This window comes from Muscardinus avellanarius, assembly GCF_963383645.1.
Source record: "Muscardinus avellanarius genome assembly, chromosome: 5".
NCBI classification, from domain to species: Eukaryota; Metazoa; Chordata; class Mammalia; order Rodentia; family Gliridae; genus Muscardinus; species Muscardinus avellanarius.
Window position 1 is genome coordinate 94,767,317 of NC_137790.1, and position 21,169 is coordinate 94,788,485.

General features: G+C 35.9%; 1 protein-coding gene across 1 annotated transcript in view; it reads right to left on the reverse strand.

Annotated features, from left to right (window-relative positions):
* Positions 1-4,861: 4,861 nt before the first annotated feature.
* Positions 4,862-21,169, reverse strand: part of MFN1 (mitofusin 1) — a gene marked incomplete at its 3' end in the record, with an annotated part of 56,500 nt that continues 40,192 nt past the window's right edge. The window contains exons 10-18 of the mRNA XM_080695832.1: positions 18,607-18,728; positions 17,179-17,305; positions 16,904-17,008; positions 16,385-16,487; positions 16,022-16,251; positions 11,957-12,109; positions 10,040-10,236; positions 7,729-7,863; positions 4,862-4,940 (exon numbers count right to left, since the gene is read on the reverse strand). Of these exons, the coding sequence (XP_080551958.1) occupies positions 4,862-4,940; positions 7,729-7,863; positions 10,040-10,236; positions 11,957-12,109; positions 16,022-16,251; positions 16,385-16,487; positions 16,904-17,008; positions 17,179-17,305; positions 18,607-18,728 (1,251 nt within the window). The remainder of the gene's footprint in view (positions 4,941-7,728; positions 7,864-10,039; positions 10,237-11,956; positions 12,110-16,021; positions 16,252-16,384; positions 16,488-16,903; positions 17,009-17,178; positions 17,306-18,606; positions 18,729-21,169) is intronic.

Sequence of the window (21,169 nt, forward strand, 5' to 3'; positions counted from 1 at the left end):
TTCTTAAATGGCTGATTTTGTAAAATACAGTATGATAGTGCGGCATTATGAAAAAAACTTTTTGTTTCAAGTAGTATTAAATGTTCCCAACAAAATCTTTACATCATACAGTATTTTTTTTTAAATAGAACTTCAGTGATTCTTGTAGGAGAGGTCAAGCCTTTTCTGTCTTTCACACAATGGTGCTCTATCTATTGTTTTCTTTCAAAGCATCTGAACATTTGCATTTTCTTATCCAAAGGCATCCACATCTAAGTTCGTCTTTATGGTGGTTAAAATATTTTTCTGTTAAAGCATTTTGAAAATGTCTTCCTTCACCTAGAATAGTTTCTACCTACTTGTGGCCAATTGACTATGAATGTTAGTAGTATGTCTAATTATGGAAAAAGCTAGATTTAAGCCTCTTATAAAAAGCTTTAAACCATACAACTGTGGACTTGTGCCATGATTGAACAGTATTCTTGGATCTTTCTTATAGTGATTAATTCCTTTATTTGTATAGTTGCTTTGTGAAATGTTTTTGCTGTGAATTGATACTGTAATCAATAAAGTACTTTTAACCAGAATTCATCATAGCTTGTGTGTGTGAGGGGGGAGGGGGGAACTGAACTCAGGGGCATTCTATTTCTGAGCTGCTCCCTCAGCCATTTCTTATTTTTAATTTTGCTGAAACTGGCCCTCAAACCTATGATCCTGTCCTCCAAGTACTACTAGGATTACAATTGTGCAATTATACCATGCCTGGCTTCACATGTTTTAAGCCAATTTTTTAGTAGAATTTACATTTAAAATTAAGTCCCAAGCCCAAGTTCCAAATATAGTATTTCATACTCAGCCCTAATTCCTTCATTTAAAGTTTTATTTTTTTTCATAAAAAAAAATGAACAGGTACAGAAGCAAGGAAGATACTAGAGTGCAGACCTACCCTTTAGCACTACAAAACACTAGCTTACTGTTAAAACACTACAGATTTTTAGCCAGGTGCAATGGTGTGCACCACTAATACCAGTACTTGGTAGGCTGAGACAGGAGGATCTCAGGTTCGAGGACAGCCTTAGCAACCTAGCAAGACTCTCAGGAACCTAGTAAGACCCTGTTTTAAACAAATGCAAAGTGGGTGGAATGTTGTCCAGGGGCAGAAGGCCCTAGGTTCAATCCCCAGTACAATGGAAAAAAACAAAACAGATTTTGATTAAGAAGCAAAAGTCTCCACAGTATCTTCCTTGGGATAAGTTGGTTCCTTTTAAATTTCTTATTTTTTTGGTGGCACTGGGGTTCCTGGAAACCCTTCTACCTCCGGGCTACACTCCCAGACCTATTTTTTTTATTTTTATTTGGAAACAGGGTCTCTCTTAAGCCAGCATGGCTGGCTTCGAACCTGCGCAATCCTCCTGTCTCCACCTCCCAAGTGCGGGGATTACAAGCGTGTGCCACCATGCCTGGCAGTTGGTTCCCTTTTATATAATTTAAAAATAACATAGTAATACCTGCTTATAGTACTGATTTAAAAGTGTTTTTACTTTCATCACAACCTTAAGGAAAGATTAATAAGAAAATTTAGATAATGCTGTATTAGTTCTATTTGTTCAGGAAAGAATACTGGATAAATACATGCAAACTCCATGTGCAATATGGAAAACTTCTCAAACACATTCCCTTTCAGTAACTGGCCAAGGGAACTAAACAGTAACATAGCCCTAAGGACCAGTGAACTAAACGCCACTCACAGGCCTACCATAAAAATGATTAAGAATGAAAGATTAAAACTCACTAAATACTAGTATAAATGCTCTATCAACTCTCCTACAAACAGTTTTTTTTTTTTTTTTTTTTGGTGGTACTGGGGTTCCTGGAAGCCCTTCTACCTCCAGGCTACACTCCCAGACCTATTTTATACTTTTTATTTGGAAACAGGGTCTCTTAAGCTAGCGTGACTGGCTTAAAACCTGCGCGATCCTCCTGTCTCTGCCTCCCAGGCACGAGGATTACAAGCGTGCGCCACTATGCCCAGCCTACAAACAGGTTTTATTTGCACCTTTCAAGCTAGCATTTTTATGTTCTGTAAAAATTTTCAGATTATACAGAATTTATAAATAACCCTGCAAACATACCTAGTAAATAACCAAGTCTATGTATAATAACTTCAAGCTCTACCAGTCATAATTACGTAACATCTGTATAATCATGAGTCTATGTACATTTATGTCCAGGCATAAGAGTTGGTCTTCATAATTTTAGTGTTTCATTCCCAACATACATACAGTTTTAAACATCAAGTAGAACTACACACTAGTGATGGAAAACTTAATATGCCAGTGGCTCCCAAACTTTAGTGTGCATCAGGATCACCATGAGGGCTTGTTAAAATGATTGCTGAGCCCCAAATCATAGGCCTGTGTTGAGATCTGAAAACCTGCATTTCTTCAAGTTCAAAAAGTGATGATGACCTGGGTGTGGTGGTGCACGCTTGTAATCCCAGCATTCAGGAGGCTGAGATGGGAGGATCGCAGTTCGCGGACAGCCTCAGCTACTTAGTGAGGCCCTCTGCAACTCAGTGAGACCCGGTTCCAAAATAAAGAATAAAGCCGGACGTGGTGGCGCATGCTTGTAATCCCTGCGCTTGGGAGGAGGAGACAGGAGGTTTGTGCAGGTTCGAAGCCAGCCTCGCTGGCTTAAGAGACCCTGCTTCCAAATAAAAATATATAAAAAATAGGTCTGGGAGTGTAGCCTGGAGGTAGAAGGGCTTCCAGAAACCCCAGTACCACATAAAACAAAAACAAAATAAAGAATAAAAAATAGGGGAGAGGGTGTAGCTTGGAGGTCAAATGCCCCTGGGTTCCATCCCCAGACCCACAAAAAAAAAAAAAAAAAAAAAATTGATGAAGATGATCCAGGAACAAAACTTTGAAAACCACTGCAATTACTGTCAAAGTGACACCAAAAACACATGTGCTTTCATATAACTTTGTAACCTAAATTAGCAATACCCAATCTTACATTTTGCCTTTCATGTTGTAGTCATTTCATCCCACTAGGGAATTGTACCATTTTGGGGGTTAAAAATCAGCAATAAAAGCTAAAAACTAACTAATTTGAATTTAAATTTGGATACTAAACTCTTAATATTGTGATTTGCGTGAATATATACTCTGGAAAGGTTTTCGTGGCCTTCAAATATCTTGAAAAATAGAGTTGCAACCAGCAAGCATCCAGGAGCCTTTAAAAGGCATAGAAAAGGCAGTGCTGAGTACTAAAGTAGGAAAAAAGCCTGAAACTGTCCTTTTCATGGAAAACACACACACATATACACACAACTATACATAGCCAAATATACTATGTCCCATGGGACTGCATTTTAACAAGCATCTAGGTGATGCTGACCCAATGGAAGTTTATTCTACAGCATGGTCCTAGAATGATATCTTTTTTTTTTTTTTTTTAACATTTCCATATAAGTTTCCATTAGTCTTTCATACAGAAGCAGACAGGATACTTGAATCCATAAACATTTCACTAAGATAAAAAATACAGTAATAAGTTTTAACGGAGTTCTGACAAATTCACATAATTAAACGAAAACAAAAGCCCCCAACAGGGTCAATCCAGCAGTACTTAAGCAAGTACCTTCTGCAGAACAGATTTTCAATATTAGAGATACCACCCAAAATTTAGACCTCCTGTATCTTCAGCTGTTTTATCACTTCAAATTTTACTCCTCAAATTTGGTAGAAAAGCTTTCCTAGCCAGGTGTGGTGGAACACACCTCTAATCCCAGTACATTGGAGACCGAGAAAGGAGGATAACAGGTTGGTGGCTAGCCTTGACCGTTGGCAACTTAGTGAGATCTGTTTCAAAATAAAAAATAAAATAGGGCTGGGGGTGTAGCTCAGAGGTTGAATGCTGCCCTTGGTTCAATCCCCAGTACCAAAAAAGAAAAAAAAAAAAGAAAGAAAGAAAGAAAAAAAGAAGAAAGAAAGGAAGAAGGAAAGAAAGATCTCTTCTTACTGGACTCATTGGAGCAAAACTGAAAATAAATAAATAAAAATTTTTTTTGAGGTACTGGGGATTGAACCCAGGGGTAGCCTGGCTCTGAGCTATAACTCCAGTCCTATTTTTTATTCTTTATTTTAAAACAGGGTCTCAATAAGTAGCTGAGGCTGGCTTCAAACCTGTGATCCTATCTTAGCCTTCCAACTACTGAGATTGCAAATGTACACCACCATGCCCAGCTGAAAATGTATCTTAAGAAACAGATCAGGAAACGAGACCCAGGTACTTTTATAAGTGAGTACTTACAAATCTTTACATTGTTTTTCATCAGTTTATTGGGAATAAAGGAAGGGGTAAAAGAGCATATTTATTAGTGGTTTACACACTTGCCATGGTTGCAAAAGTGACTGTAACTTGCATAAATAGTACACTCAAGAATATTCTGTACTCCTTGTAGGTTAGAGTAATATAGTTCATAAAAAAAACTGATTATTCCCATTAAAGAAGGCATCAAAAATCAGTTTTGAAAAAGATGATGAAAAGATGGTTCTCTAACTCCTGGATGCCAGGAAGCAGAGTTTTTCAGAATCAAAAACAAAGAAAGCCCTAATTAAGAGCTCAAGGACCCACCCCTCAGGGGTCACAAAGTTGCTTTTGTTACTTTTCACTAATTCATTAATTTACAAAAACAATTTATTCTTTTCTTTACCCCAAATTAAAACTAAGGACATATCATAACACTCTTCAGAAATGCAAACACCCTGATATAGCCCATTATCAGAATCTACACAGGGATTTGCTACTTAGTTACAGCTAGCATATAATTCATATGGTAGTCAGCTTCTATGATGGTCACCAAAGTAATCTCTTGTTAAGATTCTTCATTGCTTGAATGTAGAAACTGCTTAGTAAAACTCTCCAGCTCATTTTCAAGTCGAATCGCTTTCTTTCTAGTTTAAAAAAATGAATAAAATACAAGTCATAAAGGTCAAAGAGAAATGTATTTTATCTTAAAAAGAAAAACTAAGTGGGGTGAGATACAAAGAGAAATGCATCAGGTAATATGTGCACATATGAATGAATCACTTTAAATCTCACTATGCTTTATCATTACAATGTACCAATAAAAGTATAAAAAAACCTTGCTAACCAGCTGCTGTTTAGTTTGTCTGAATTTAGATTTGATTCTTACTAATCCATTCCAAACTATTCATTATATGTATTACTGCAGTTTCACAATAAACAAAACTCAGTGTCAAGGACCTAAAAGTTATACTGAGACAAAAGCATTAATAAAGAAAGAGAATTAAAGCATAACAGGCAGCGGAGTCCTATCTTACATGGGAATTACATCTTAAGTCAAATACAGTCATGATTATCTTTGAAAATCCCTTTAAGTAAAGCATAAAGTACTGAACAAATCATTTTATACATATGCAGATAAGCTAGTAGATAATAAATTTGTCATGGTATACCAAAGATATTTTTTTCAACACTAGAATTATACTTGATGCAATCTCACTGCCTACAAGAAAACAAAACTGACAAACAGATTTGCACCTTCCATTTGCATATTGTGCATGGCATGTGCTCACTGTGGGGACACAAGTTCTCTCTTGCTGTTTTGGAGAGGGGGAGGAGGTCTTGTTTTAACACATATATGGTGGAGATTGAATGTGCATAAACTATGAACTCTACTGAATCTATTTCTTCAAGCAACTCTCCTAAAGCATTAGGCAAGCTAAATTCTACCCAATTATCCGAGCCTAATCTACTAACAATGGTGATTACAAACAGTTATGTCTTACTTAGCAACTGGGATTCATTCTAAGTGGATCATTTGGGTCAGGCATGATGGCACATTCCTGTGATTCCCAATAATTTGGGAGGCTGATACAAGAGGATTGCAGGTTCGAGGAAAACCTTAGGAAAGTAGTGAGACTTTCATCATCCTAGTGAGAATTAAAACAAAAATAGCCAGGCATGGTGGTGCACACCTGTAATCCCAGTACTTGGGAGGCTAATACAAGAGGATCTCAGGTTTGCAGCAGCCTCAGCAATCTTTATGAGGCCCTCTACAACTTGGTGAAACACTGCTTAAAAATAAAAAATAAAGTTGGATGTTGTGGCACAAGCTTGTAATTCCAGTACTTGGGAGGCTGAGATAGGAAGATTGCAAGTTCAAGGACAGCCCGAGGAAATAGTGAGACTCTCATTAACCTAGTGAGACCCTGTTTCAAAATAAAAATAAAATAGGGCTCGGGGTGCAGCTTGAAGGTAGAATGCTCCTGACTTCAATCCCCAGTGTTACAAATACAAAACAAAGCAATAAAATAGGGTTGGGTGTAGCTCTGAGGTAGAATGTCTTTGGGTTCAACCTTCAGCACCCCACCCACTCATACACACACACAAAAGTGCATCGTGTCATTATTTGACTTCGTTGTGTGTAAACATCAAAGTGTACTTACACAAACCCACATGGTATAGCCACAGAGCTAGGTTGTACAGTACAGCAGTTTAAAAGCATACCGCATACTACTGTACTGAATATTGTAGGTAATTACAATACAATAAGTATTTGTGCATCTAAACAAGCACTTGAGTAATGTGTTACACCATGACCTTACAATGGCTATGATATCAGTGACGGGAATTTTTCAGCTCCACTATAATCTCATGGGACCACTATCTCATATGCGGTTTATCAATGACCAAAACATGGTTCCATGGCCAGTGACAGATATATGCCCCCACAATTGACATCACAAAGGCAGTTCCTCCTCAGAGCTACATGCCCAGCCTTTTATTTTTCGTTTTTGAAACAGAGTCACACTAAGTTGCTGAGGTTCATCTCCAATCTGCAATCTTCCTGTCCCAGCCTCCAAAGTACTGGGATTACAGGCATGTGCCACCACAGCCAGGATTAAGATGCTCATAACGTGGGCAATTTTATCCAATCTGTTACCTGGGAGTAGCAACAGCATTTGCTTGTTGATTTTCCTGCTGGCAAGCCAATTAATGGGTAAAAATAGCTAAAAGTAAGAACTGTCAAATACAAACCTGATGGTGATACTTCTAGTCTTATCCCCAAAAGATCCAAAAGAATCCATAATAAGTCACATTAAACCAGAAATCCACATTTTACCAGGAAATCTTGTTTAGTTTTGTTGCTTTAAATTTAAATACACCCAATAGTTGCCAATGAGAAAAGAAGCTATATGGTCTTGGAAATAAAGGACTAAAAATTCACCATAAATTACAGAACTTCTAGAAGGGTTTTAATTTACACTAAATTCAGTTATGTTAAGATTCCTTTTAATTCAGATATTCTCTTGTCGCAATTATTCTAGTCAAAATTGTAAAAAATGGAACTAAATATGAAAGTATGGAAGATCTTAATTTAAACCAACAGAGAAACTTTTTTTTTAACAGTACTGGGGATTGCACCCAGTGACATTCTACCTCTGAGTTATACCCCCAGCCCTATTTTTTTATTTTTATTCTTCATTTTTATTCTTTATTTTGAAACAGAGTCTCACTAGGTTGCAAAGGCCTAAGGAGCTGAGGCTGGCTGAGAACCTGAGATCTCAGTATACCAACTATTGGGATTATAAGCATGTGCCACCACACCTGGCTAGGTGAAAAGTTTTAACTCAAATTCACTAGCAATTTTGCATAATTATATTTTGGTAATGAGACAGGTAATGTTCGTATTATTGAGAAAAAAAGTTTAAATACCTTAAGAACTTTGAATCGTTTTGTATTTTCTCCAACTGATCTATTTCTTTGGATAATCTAGCAATTTCTTCTTCCAGATGTCTTTGAGTAATATCAACTTGTTGGCACAGGCGAGCGAAAGTGGTGGCCATTTCTCTTTAGAAAAAAATTGATTAGCAGTTATGTCTTCTAAAATTATTAAGTTTCAACATATATATCTTGTATAAAAAAGAGATAGTCTTTTTTTACTTTTTTTTTTTTTTTGGTGGTCCTGGAGATGGAACCCAGGGGTCTTCTACCTCCGGGCTACACTCTCAGCCCTATTTTTTTTATATTTTGTTTGGAAACAGGGTCTCTTAAGCCAGTTAAGACTGGCTTTGAACCTGCGCGATCCTCCTGTCTCAGCCTCCCAAGCGCTGGGATTACAAGCGTGTGCCACCATGCCCGGTGATTAATCTCTTTTTAAAAAACCACCTAAACCACACAGAGCCAAAGAACACTGCTAATAATTTTATGAAGAAGCCAGGCATGGTGGTGCATAACTTAGGAAGACCTTTTTTCCAAATAAAGGGCTGGGAGTGTAGCTCAGAGGAAGAATGCCCCTGGGTTCAATACCCAGCATCACAAAATAAGAAAAAAAAAATTACAAGAGGGTAAGTATGGCACTTGTAAGCTTAATATAACTGTAGACTTAATTTTATCTGGCCTCAAGACAAATACATGTTTAAGAGGCAATATGACCTTTGCTATATGGTCATGAATACAAATAAAGTATTAAAAAGTTAGAGGAAGGTCATATTTCTTCAGAGCACAATAATCTTACTCTTCTCCCTTGTCCAATAAAAAAATGAAAAATTCCTAAAAACAAAAAAGAAAAATATTCTATGAACTTTAAAAAAAGGCAAAAATACTCTAAATATTTAGTAAAAAATATTTTAAAAGCCAGGTATGGTGGCCTATACCTGTAATGCAGTAGTTGGGAGCTGAGACAGGAGGATCACAGGTTTGAAGCTAGCCTCAGCACAACTTAGTGAGACCCTGTTTCCAAATAAAAAAGGTCTGGGGGTATACCCCAGAGGTAGAAAGCCCTGGGTTCCATCCCCAATATATACATACATAACTACACACACACACACACACACACACACACACACACAGAGAGAGAATAGCTAATCATGTTCATGTTCCTGGAACCTAATATCTAATTTGAATGCTGATTAATAAATTGGCTTTGGCAAACACAATGTTCTTGATGGTGTCAAGCCCAGTATTCCTAGTTATCCAATCTCTACAAACTGGATGGACCACCCTTAGTAGTACACATCTGCCACCTGTCCTTCTCTCCCCTACCTTTCTACTTCTGGCTTTGGGCCACTTTTTTTTTAATCTGATGTTCCCATTCTGCATGCTCGGATCTCGCATGCCACCTCTCCTTCATCTTTTGTGCTGCCCCACATTTCAAAAGCACCTTTCTCATATGCTTTCACTTTGTATTGTCATTACAAGCATGCTACCTCATGAATTGTACTTACTTGAGCTTCTTAATTCTGATCTCAACTGCACCAAAAGACAGAATATTATTCCTTGGCTTAAGTGGAATTGAATATATTTTTACTAAGTCAATGAAACAAATATTTAAGATGTATAAAAACAGAAACTAGATGGACTAAACTAGGTATTTATTTATTACATTACTGAAGTTTCAAGGCCAGCCTCGATAACTTAGCAAGACCTTGTCTCAAATTTAAAAAATTTAAAAAGGGCTAGTATAGCTGATAATACAGCACTCCCAGGTTCAACTTCTAGTACTACCAACACACACACATACACATCTGCTAAAGAACTACCTTTTGAAAGCCCTCCAGAGTTTTTGGGAATGCATATTATACCAATTTCCAAATGTTCAAATCTAATCTATCGGGAGACCTGGAGAACAAGTCATGGAAAAAAAGGTAGAAAGGAGGTTTAGTGCTACTCTATTTTTTCTACCTTGGTGGTGATTACAAAATGTGCTCATTCTCTGCATATATGTTTTATTTATTTATTTATTTTTATTTTATTTTATTTATTTTTTGTGTGGTACTGAGGATTCAACTCAGAGACGTTCTACCTTTGAGTTACACTCCTGGCCCGATTTTATTTCTTATTTGGAAATGGGGTCTTGCTAGGTTGATGAGAGTCTCACTACTTGCTGAGGCCGTCCTTGAACCTGTGATCCTCCTATCTCAGCCTTCCCAGTACTGGGATTACAAGCGTGTGCCACCATACCTGACTCTATGTATCATATTCCAAATAAATTTTTTTTAAACAAAAAATGCATCCTTCAACTTACTGTTGTACTTGGTGGCTGCAGTTCGCACTTGTAAAGCTAACAATCATTTGCAGTTTTTCAGTTGCATAGTTCACGAACTGCTGTTTAAAGGCTCTCTCCTTGGCACGTGTGGTCCAGGTCAGCCTTTCATAAAGATACAAAGCTCCATACATGCTTAATGAAACAGATATGAGTTTCCAGCCTACAGTTTTCCAGATCTGTAAGATAAGGTCACAGCTTATTTTGAGAAGAAAAACTTCTACTTGAGAGTATATTAAAAGGTCTTTAGCCTTCTACAGATCTTTAAGTTGAATCTATTTTCTAAAAATATGTATTCCTGTTCCATGAAAAAATCTGAAGTTACTGGAGATCAATTAAACATCTGGAAGAAATTTATAACCTGCTGGATTTGTAAGTCGATTCTCTATATCTCAAAAAAAAATCAAACCAAACCAAGATGACCTAAAATTATTTTTAAGTGTATATATATATATATACTTATATATATATATATATACTTTTTAAAGTATATATATATACACACACATATATATACACTTATATATATACACAAACACATAGAGACATATATATGTATACATATACATACACACATATACACATATACACATGCTGTTAATGATATAAATTTTGTGTGTATGTGTTACTGGGGGTGGAACCCAGGGGCTTTTCTACCTCTGGGCTATATATATTCCCAGACCTATTTTATACTTTATTTGGAAACAGGGTCTCACTAAGTTACTGAGAGCCTCACTAAGTAGCTGAGGCTGGCTTCAAACTTGTGCAATCCTCCTGTCTCAGCCTCCCAAGTGCTGGGATTACAAGCATGCGCCACCACGCCTGGCATAAAATTTTAACATGTAAGAACTACTACAAAAAAAATCTTGAATACTTTAAGACTTCTCTTAGAAGGTTAAATAAGAAACTTTTTTTGTTTTGTGTGTGTGTGTGTGTGTGTGTGTGTGTGTGTGTGTGTGTATTAGACTGGGGATTGAACCCAAGGAAATGATGCTTCTGAGATACATCCTCAGTAACAACAGGGTCACCACGAAATTGTAGCGGCTGGCTTGCAACCCCGAGATACTCTTGTCTCAGCCTCCCAAGTACTAGGATTACAGGAATTTACCACCCATCTGGGTTTCATTTTCTTTTTGTGACTGAACTAAGAACCCCTTGAATAATCTACCACTACACTACAACCCCAGCCACATTAGACCCTGTTACTATAATGTAAAAACATTGTTTCTCTGCTACATTATGAAATAGTCAAGAAACACTTTTTAAAACCAGAAATGGATGCCCGTGGTGGCGCACCCTTGTAATCCCCGTGCCTGGGAGGCGGAGACAGGAGGATCACGCTGGTTCGAAGCCAGCCCTGCTGGCTTTAAGAGACCCTGTTTCCAAAAATAAAAAAGTATAAAATAGGTCTGGGAGTGTAGCCCGGAGGTAGAAGGGCTTCCAGGAACCCCAGTACCACATAAATAAATAAATAAATAAATAAATAAATAAATAAATAAATAAATAAATAAAACCAGAAATGGTTGGAGATAAAGCCTACTCAGTATGTGCAAAGCCTGGGGTTCAATCCCCAGCACTGAAATAAAAAGAAAGGAAGAGAGAGAGAAAGAGAGAGAAAGAGAGAGAGAGAGAGAGAGAGAGAAAAGGAAGACAGACAATCTACATAGTTGGTAGCTTCCTTCCTAAACATATATATTTTTTAAGCTTAAGAGTAGATCTGTGAAAATCTTTTCGTTCACTACTTTTAGGCTACAAATTTTTATATTGCTTTATAGATCCGAAAAATTGAAGTAAATACACCATTCATTTCATGATCTAATACACAGCTTTGCAACAATTTTAATTTTAGTTCTATTAAATGAATGTTAGTTACTACAGAATGTTAGTACTGTTTCTTACCATTCCTCCAACAATTATGATGCCCACAGAAGTTCTAGATGTAAGAGAGGCTAATCCTGTTATTAAGGTAATCATGAGTTCTTCTTGTGATGCGTTGTCTGGTGTTGCTGGATTGGAAGGAGCAGTGGGAGTTGAAGCTAATGATCGAGGGAGCTGATAAATTCAGATGAAAAATAAGATTATTACAATTAAACAGCTATAAATAAAATAGTTAGCTGGGCATGGTGGTACATGCCAGTAATCTCAGTACTTGAGAGGCAGGAGGATTGTAGGTTTGCAAACAGTCTTAGCAACTTAGTGAGGCTCTATGCAACTTAGTGAGACTCTATTTCAAACTAAAGAATAAAAAATAGGGCCAGAGGTATAGCTGGGAGGTAAAATGTCCCTTAGGTCCATCCCTAGTATCACAAAAATAAAATATAATAAAAAAATAGATTTAGAGGTGTAGCTCAAAAGTAGAATATCCCTGGGTTTAATCCCCAGCACCAATAAGCAAACAAACCAAACAGTTACATTTGTAAAACCATTATTATTAATGAGTATTGGGTTTAATCACCATTAGCCCCCCACCCCTGAAAAAAAAAAAAAACCCTCTCATATTGGAAATACAGTTCTTAAAAAGGAAAACTAATTTGAACTTCAACATAACCTTCTGCCCCCGTTGTCTTTTTTGGATTGAACCCAGAGGCATTCTCCTCTAAGCTATATCCCCAGCCCTATTTTATTTTATTTTATTTGAAACAGGGTTTCATTAAGTTGCTGAGGGCCTAAGTTGCTGAGGTTGTCCTCAAACCTGCAATACTTCTGTCTCAACCTCCCCTGTACTGGGATTACAGGAATGCACCACTACACTCAGCTCAAATTAAAACTTTCTTTCTTTCTTTCTTTCTTTCTTTCTTTCTTTCTTTCTTTCTTTCTTTCTTTCTTTCTTTCTTTCTTTCTTTCTTTCTTTCTTTCTTTCTTTCTTTCTTTCTTTCTTTCTTTCTTTCTTTCTTTCTTTCTTTCTTTCTTTCTTTCTTTCTTTCTTTCTTTCTTTCTTTCTTTCTTTCTTTCTTTCTTTCTTTCTTGTACTGGGAGTGGAACTCGGGCCCTCAAACTTCAGGCATACCCCAGCCCTATTTTATTTTTTATTTGGAAACAGGATCTTGCTAAAGTTGCGGAGGCTATTTTTGAACCTGCAATCCTCCTACTCAGACTCTCCAATATTGGGAATTAAAGGCATGCACCACCATACCCAGCTAATAAAATCTTTTAAACTTCAAGATCTATCAAAGACCCAAGAAAATTAAAAGACAAGCTATAGACTGGATTTTTTTTTTCAGTACTGAGGATGGAACTCAGGGGCATTCTACCTGAGCTACACCTCGAGCACTATTTTTTATTCTCTATTTGAAACTGAGTTGCAGAGGACCTCACTAAGTAGTTGAGGCTTGCCTCAAACTGCGATCCTCCTGTCTCAGCCTTCCAAACGCTAGGATTACAAGTGTGCGCCACTATGCCTGGCTAGACTGAAATTCTATTTGGAAAGCAAAAAAAAATTTTTTTTTTTGGTGGTACTGGGGATGGAACCCAGAGGCTTTCTACCTCTGGGCTATACTCTCAGACCTATTTTTTATGTTTTTTTTTTTTTGAAACAGGGTCTCACTAAGTTGCTGAGAGCCTCACTAAGTAGCTGAGGCTGGCTTCGAACCTGTGCGATCCTCCTGTCCCAGCCTCCCAAGCGCGAGGATTACAAGCATGCTCCAAGAGGAAAGCAAATATTTGATAAAAATAATTATATCCAAAATGCACAGAGTTCCTAAAACTCAATGAAAGTCAAATAATGCCATATAAAAAATGAATAAAAGATTTGAATATGCCAGGTGCAGTGGTGCACACTTATAATCCCAGTACCTGAGAAGCTGAGACAAGAGGATAGCAGGTTCGTAGTCAGACTCAGAAACCTAGTGAGGCCCTCAGCAACTTAATGAAACCCTGTTTCAAATAAAAGTAAAACAGAGATAGGGATATAGCTCAGGGGTAGAATGGCCCTGGTTTCAATCCTCTGTGCCAAAAAAAAAAAAAAAATGAATAGACTTCACAAAAGAGGACATATGAATCACTAATAACATGTTCAAATTCATTAGTAGTTAGGAAAATGCAAATCAAAACTATGAGATACTACTTCATACCCACTAGAATAAAAAAGACAGTAACTAGTGTTGGCAAGTATGCTGTGAAACTAGAACCTATATACACTGTGGGTAGGGATATAAAATGTGTAACCTGTGTAACCACTTTGGAAAATGATTTGGCAGTTCTGGAAAAAGCTAAACTGAGTTACTAAATGACACAGCAATTTTACTCCTAGGTATATATTAAAGAGAAGTAAAAACACATGTTTACATAAAAAACATACATGCATGTTCATTTTTTCACAATGGCTCCAAAGTATTAACTACCCTAATGCCATCAACTGATGGATAAACAAAATACATTGTATCTATAATAGGATATTACGTGGCTAAGAGAAGGAATAAAATACTGATAAATGCTACAATATTGATACAATGATGGCAAACCTTGAAAACATGTCAAGTGAAGTATACTAGTCAATCATATTAAGGCCACATCTTGTATAATTCCATTTATAGGATATATCCAAAATGAGCAAATCCATACCACAGAAAGTGATTAGTGGTGGGCTAGAGGTGGAAATGATAACTGAATGATGAATTTCATTCTGAGCTTCATCCTAATCCAAGTGTATTAAAAGTATGTAAGTTTAAAAGTGTCTAGTTAAAAAAATTCTGAGAGCTTGGTGTGGTGGTGTACACTTGTAATTCCAGTAATTGGGAGGCTGAGACAGGAGGATCACAGGTTCACAGCCAGCCCCAGCTACTTAGTGAGGCCCTTTGCAACTTAGTGAGACCCTGTTTCAAAATAAAAAACAAAAAAATAGGGCTAGTATAGCTTGGTAGGTCCAATCCTCAGTACCACCAAAAAAAAAAAAAAAAAAGTAAAGAAAAGAAAAAATCTGAGACAGCTTTCTCACTTTATTTTTTACCCTTAGTTCAGAAATGGTTATATATATTGTACAATGATAATAAATATAAATTATATTGTCTATAAAACTGTGCAAAGCCAGGTGTAATAGCACATGCTTATAATCCCAGTACTGGGGCATGGGGAGGCTGAGATAGGAAAATCACAGGTTTGAGGACAGTCTCAGCAAGCAGTGAGACTCTCATCAACCTAGCAAGACCCTGTTTCAGAAAACTAAAAATAAAATAGAGCTGAATGTATCGTTCAAAACTAGTATTAAAAAAAAAAAAAACCCTAGCAGGGCGTGGTGGCGAACGCTCGTAATCCCCACGCTTGGGAGGCAGAGACAGGAGGATCGCGCACAGGTTCGAGGAGACCCTGTTTCCAAATAAAAATGTAAAAATAGGTCTGGGAGTGTAGCCCGGAGGTAGAAGGGCTTCCAGGAACCCCAGTACCCCCCCCAAACACACAAAAAAAACCCCAAAAAACCTATACAAAGAGGCTAGGGTGTGGCTAGAAGGACTGATGCCTAACTGAATGATGGGCATAAAAAAAACTAAAGAAAAAATCTGAGACAGCTTTCTCACTTCATTTTTTACCCTTAGTTCAGAAATGGTTATATATATTGTGCAATGATAATAAATATAAATTATATTGTCTATAAAACTGTGCAAAGCCAGGTGTAGTAGCACATGCTTATAATCCCAGTATTGGGATTTACTTTTAGGGTGACAGAAAGCTCATAAGCTGAATTATGATAATGCTTTTACAGCTCTGTAAATTTTCTCAGTTATGAAATTAATACACTTAAATTCTTTTTAAATGCTTGCATTTTTCCACAAACTTAAAAAAAAAAGTAAAAAGTTTTGAAAACAAACGTAGAATCATCTACAATATAGGATTGGCTTTCCCTTATAAATAATATATCTAACTCAGAAATTCCTTTATGAGATGAATATTAGCTTAAAAATAGGCCAATTTGGTGAAGCTACTATTAGAAAAACTGCACAAGCAAAATATAGTAGAATCTAAGATACATACCTGAAGGATAGGCTCTGATAATCCAAGCAGTACCCTCTGAGCATTTGTGGGGCCCAAGAATCGATGCACAAGGGAAGACCAGCCCAAGGAAAAACGAAATACAATATCCTCTTGAAAATCTGAACACAACTTATGGCAATTTAGGTCATAACTGAGATCAAATTTCTTGCATGGAATCAGTGTATGAAGTTTATTCTGTATACCAACTGGAAGTAATGGCTTCAAATTTTCTGGAAAGAATAAAATTATTTAAGAAATAGTAGTCAATAATGTTTTGCTGCTTATGAAATAGCCTAAGGAAAATAAACCCTTTGCCCAGACAGAAAAGAAAGCTACACATGACCTTGCAGACATAAATATTACCAATAATTTCTTGCTGAGATTGAAGCATTGAGGCATTGACTTCATTGGTGCATCGATCAGCCAAATTTCTTCCCATACCATCTTCTATGTGCTTATTTAACTCCTGTTAATGACAGCAAATATTCACATTATTTTTTACCCAGAAAACATATAAATTTTATAAAGACTTAAAGTGTAGTGAATTCTAAAAGGATCTTAATCTGATTGTTGGAGGATAAATCTGTGTACTCTTTTTCTTCTTCTTCTTCTTCTTTTTTTTTTTTGCTTAGGATGGAACCCAGAACCTCATATGTACTAAGCACACACTATCCTGAAACCTCAGCCTTTCTGTATAGTTTATATATACAAAGTAGTTTGCTTTTATTACCAGTTCACAAAAGATGTAGTAAGTTTGTATATTAACTGCCAAAGAAACTCTGAAATGACCAAACCATTAAATATATGAGTACAAAATAAGAAGGAAACTGCCTCAGAAAAATTAACTTACACTTTTAAAGTTAAAATTATACTTTAACTTACACTTTTATATACTTTCAGTACACTTGGAGTAGGATGAAACTCAGAACAAAATTCATCAACCAAAACAGACAGTCGACAAATTTCATCTGTCATCGCACTTGAAACCTGAAAATATTTTTAAAAATCAGAGTTAAAAATTAAAATAAGATTACCAAATACTCAAAAAACCAAATTGAAAAAAATTAATATTCTCCTTTAAGTTAAGAGAGAATATTGTCAGCATTATCAAAAATATTTCCACAGCCAGATATTTTTGATTATAGAGTTGTTATTACCTTGTTTGCCACCTCCTCAGTGACCACCTTGATTTTTCTCTTAACATCCAATGTTAAAAGGTTCATCTGATTTCGGATAAAGTCCAGCCTATCAATTTGGTCTTCTCTTTCTTCCATTGAATAAACCCTATTATATTATAAAGAGTAGTCAATATTCAGGACAAAATCCCAAAGTAATTAAGCAAGGACACTCATTTATGTATTAAATCATCTATTAGCATTATATAATAAAAAATCCCTTGTATTTCAACATCTGAAGGGATTCAAATGATATTACAATTATATATATAATTTTATATGATTATATAAATGATTTGATATAAACTACATTGTCTCTCTGCCCATAAGTACCTGACTTGTCAGTACAAAAAACTCTAATAGGGATTCTAAGTCTTAAATACTTTACAGATATGAGCAGTTAAAACAAAGACCTAACATCCTTTTGAGATCTATACCTAACTCCAAGTACTGGGATTATAAGCATGTGCCACCACATCTGGCTTATAGACATTATAAATAGACCACTTCTCAAATCATATCTCTGTGCCGTATTTGGTTCAATGTTCTGTGTTTTTAAAAAAATTAACAGTAAGAGTAATTTGAGAGACTACTGTCTAGATATTATATTAAGGAATTCAAGCTAGAAGGTGCTTCTATGGCCATAGAGCCTCATACAAAGGGTATAAAGAAGTACAGCACCAGGGCTGAGGTCAGACTCAGGGGTTCACATCCTCGTGTTCTGTGTGCTGGCAGTTCTTTCCTTCTGTAGTAAAACACTTTAAAAAAAAGAGTAAAATCCAGCAACAGCCAGGCTATCAAGAGAGGGGTCCCAGAAAGAGTAAATACATTTAAAATTTGAATTTTACCTCATCTTACACTTAAATCTTTGATGCTTTGCATATCTCCTTTAACTAAGTAGTTTAAGCCCCACTGAAGGCCACTGAGGCTTAACATTATTACTTTTATCACATCTACCAATGTCTGGATCTTTGACTAAAGTGCACTAAGTTTGTAAGAAATAAGGCTTTTCATCAATACCGTTGGTATGCCGATGTGTTCATTTGCTAACTTAATAAAAAAGAACGGGTTATAGTTGAATGCAAAAAGATCATCTGATTTGGACTTTATAAAATTCTATTGAAAAACTGGTTCTTCACTGCTTTAAGGTTATTTTAAAGCCACTGAACATGTTAAAATCACAATTCATATAAAGGAGCCTAGAGATCAGAGAATGTAAACAATGTGCTGTAGGTTACAGAATCAATATAGTTGTATTTTCAAATATTTAAAATATGCAAGTAGGCATCAGTTTAATCTCCAAGACTGACTTTAATGTGGAAGGTATTTATAATGCAACTTAACATGCTATTCTTAACAAATGTCCGACACAAACACTAATATTTTTGTTGCAACAAAATGAACTCATACCTTTTCTCAGCTGCTGCCACGTTTATTGAATCCATTATGTTTTTCACAGTATCTAGTATCTGTTTAGCTCTGATAGTGTGCTGTTCAAACTTTGTTTTCACTGCTGACTTCGAGATACACTCCTGCGAGGGGCCCAAGCCATAACACATTACTGTAATTCCATCCCAACAATTTCAGGAATTTAAACACAAAAACTTGCTGAATGTAACTTAAACCAAAACAGAAATAAAGATAGAAAAAAAATGCATGATAAACAACTTAAAATTACAAAGATTTAAAAAATTAAAAGATTCAAAATTAAAATAGACTTTAACAGCAAGTTTGTATCTTTGTGTATTTTTACACAGTAATGTGTAATGGTTTATCTATATAAACGTTTAAAAAAATAAATGGCACTACTTTCAATGTTTAAAAAAAGGGTTCTCCTCTAGAATTAGGTATTTGAATCACCTTTGAATCTGATTTTAGTTTGTATCTGATGTTTTAATCATATTTGAAATAGATAACCTAATAAAGTTCTTGAGTTGTGAATTCGAATTTTTTTTTTCTTCAGTACCAGGGATTGAACCCAGGGCATTCCACCTCTGAGCTATACCCTCAGACCTATTTTTAACTTTTTGTTTTGAAACAGAATCTCACTAAGTTGCAGAGGGCCTCACCAAGTAGCTGGGGCTGGCAGAGAAACCGTAGTTCCCCAGTCTCGGCTTCTCAAGTACTGGGCTTACAAGCGTGTACCACCATGCCCGGCTTAGAATTTTTATTTAAAAAATTAGTTGAATGATATGATTCACAAGCTAAAAGATTTCTACAAATTAAAATGTGAATTCAAAAAATATATTATAACAACCTAAACAATATTTTAAATTATTTATATAAAAGTATCTGCAGCTATTTCAATGATAATTCTAGTACCATCATTTGACTATAGTGTGGTGCAGGCCTGATGATGGCCTACCTCATGTTTCACCTTCTAGCTAGCTACAGGTCACACCAATAATTAGATCAATTAGTTTTTCATAAGCAATTTTTTTAACAGAAGAGAATTTTAGTTACAACTTTCAATATATGCAATACTACTTTGTTACCTAAACATATAAATTTTACTGACACATCATCAAAAGTTTATAAAATTTTTATAATTGGCTTCATTTCAGTTTTACTTCAAAGAAAGTCAAATCCAAGTTGACAATTTTTGAAAACTAAAAGTGTTATATATAGATGCTATTCAGTCTTTGAATAATCTAAGAAATGCTAGATAGCCCATGTCACAAACATTAGTAACTACAATAGATGCTTTGCAGAAAACATTTTTTATATTCTAAGATAAATTTTTAAAATATAGGGATATACCACAATTCTGATACTTCTATGTATTCATCCTCTTGAACCTGTTTATATACTTAGATAATACAAATTATGAATTACTTTTTTTGAAGATTTAACGAAGTTTATTAAAAGATAGAAATACAGAAGATAGTTACGAATGGCATGGGGGGTGGTTCAAATGAATGCCCCACCCATTTATGAATTACTTTCAGTGAGTGAGCTCACTGTCCTTCAACAAAATAAGTAGCTTCAAAAGGCATTCACTTTCTATTCTAGTATTTTAGTTGTTATCCTGAGATTATTAGTATGTCACATGTTCATTAAATGTAATTTACTTATTTATTATTTATTGGCACTGGGAATTGAACACAATTCTGCCAAGCTATACCCCAGCACTATTACACTTTTATTTTGAAATAGAGTCTAGGTAGGTTCATGAGAATCTTACTATTTGGTGAGGCTGTCCTTGAACCTGAGATTCTCCTGTCTAAGTACTGGAATTACAAGTGTGCGCTACCACATCTGGCTTTAAATGTATTATTTATACCCTAGATTCAGCCATCTATAAAATTGTATGCACTGCTAAAGAAAAAAATCTATAAACTTTGGTCATATTAGTTCCCTCTTTAGTATTTTATTTGCAGTACAGAAAACAAAATAATTCACTTTTTTCTTTAGGTATAGGGCACAAGAGGTAAATTCATTTAGTCAACAGTTTATAAAGATAATTCAGAGCCTATTCCTTTCTTGTATTGCCTAGCTTCACACTTTTGCCCATGAGAAGCTAATTTAATGCATTACTCATTTTCACTAATCTTCAAAAGATTAGTGGTAGGAAGTTACAATAGTCCTAAACTGTACATGGCTAAAACAAGGATGAAACAGGAGGATGCTTCCTTCTTTTTCTTTTTGGCAGTACTGGGGGTTTAACCAAGGGCATTCTACTTCTGAGCTACACAGCCAGCCCTACATTTTATCCTTCTATTATTTTTTTTTCTGGGTCTGGGGATGGAACCCAGGGGCATTTGACCTCCGAGCTACACCCCCTGTCCTATTTTTTATTCTTTATTTTGAAACAGGGTCTCACTATGTTGCAGAGGGCCTCACTAAGTAGCTGAGGCTGTCCTCGAACTGTGATCCTCTGGTCTCAGCCTCCTGAATGCTGGGATTACAAGCATGCGCTACCATGCCTGGCTCTATTCTTCTATTTTAAAACAGGGTTTCACTAAGTTCTGGA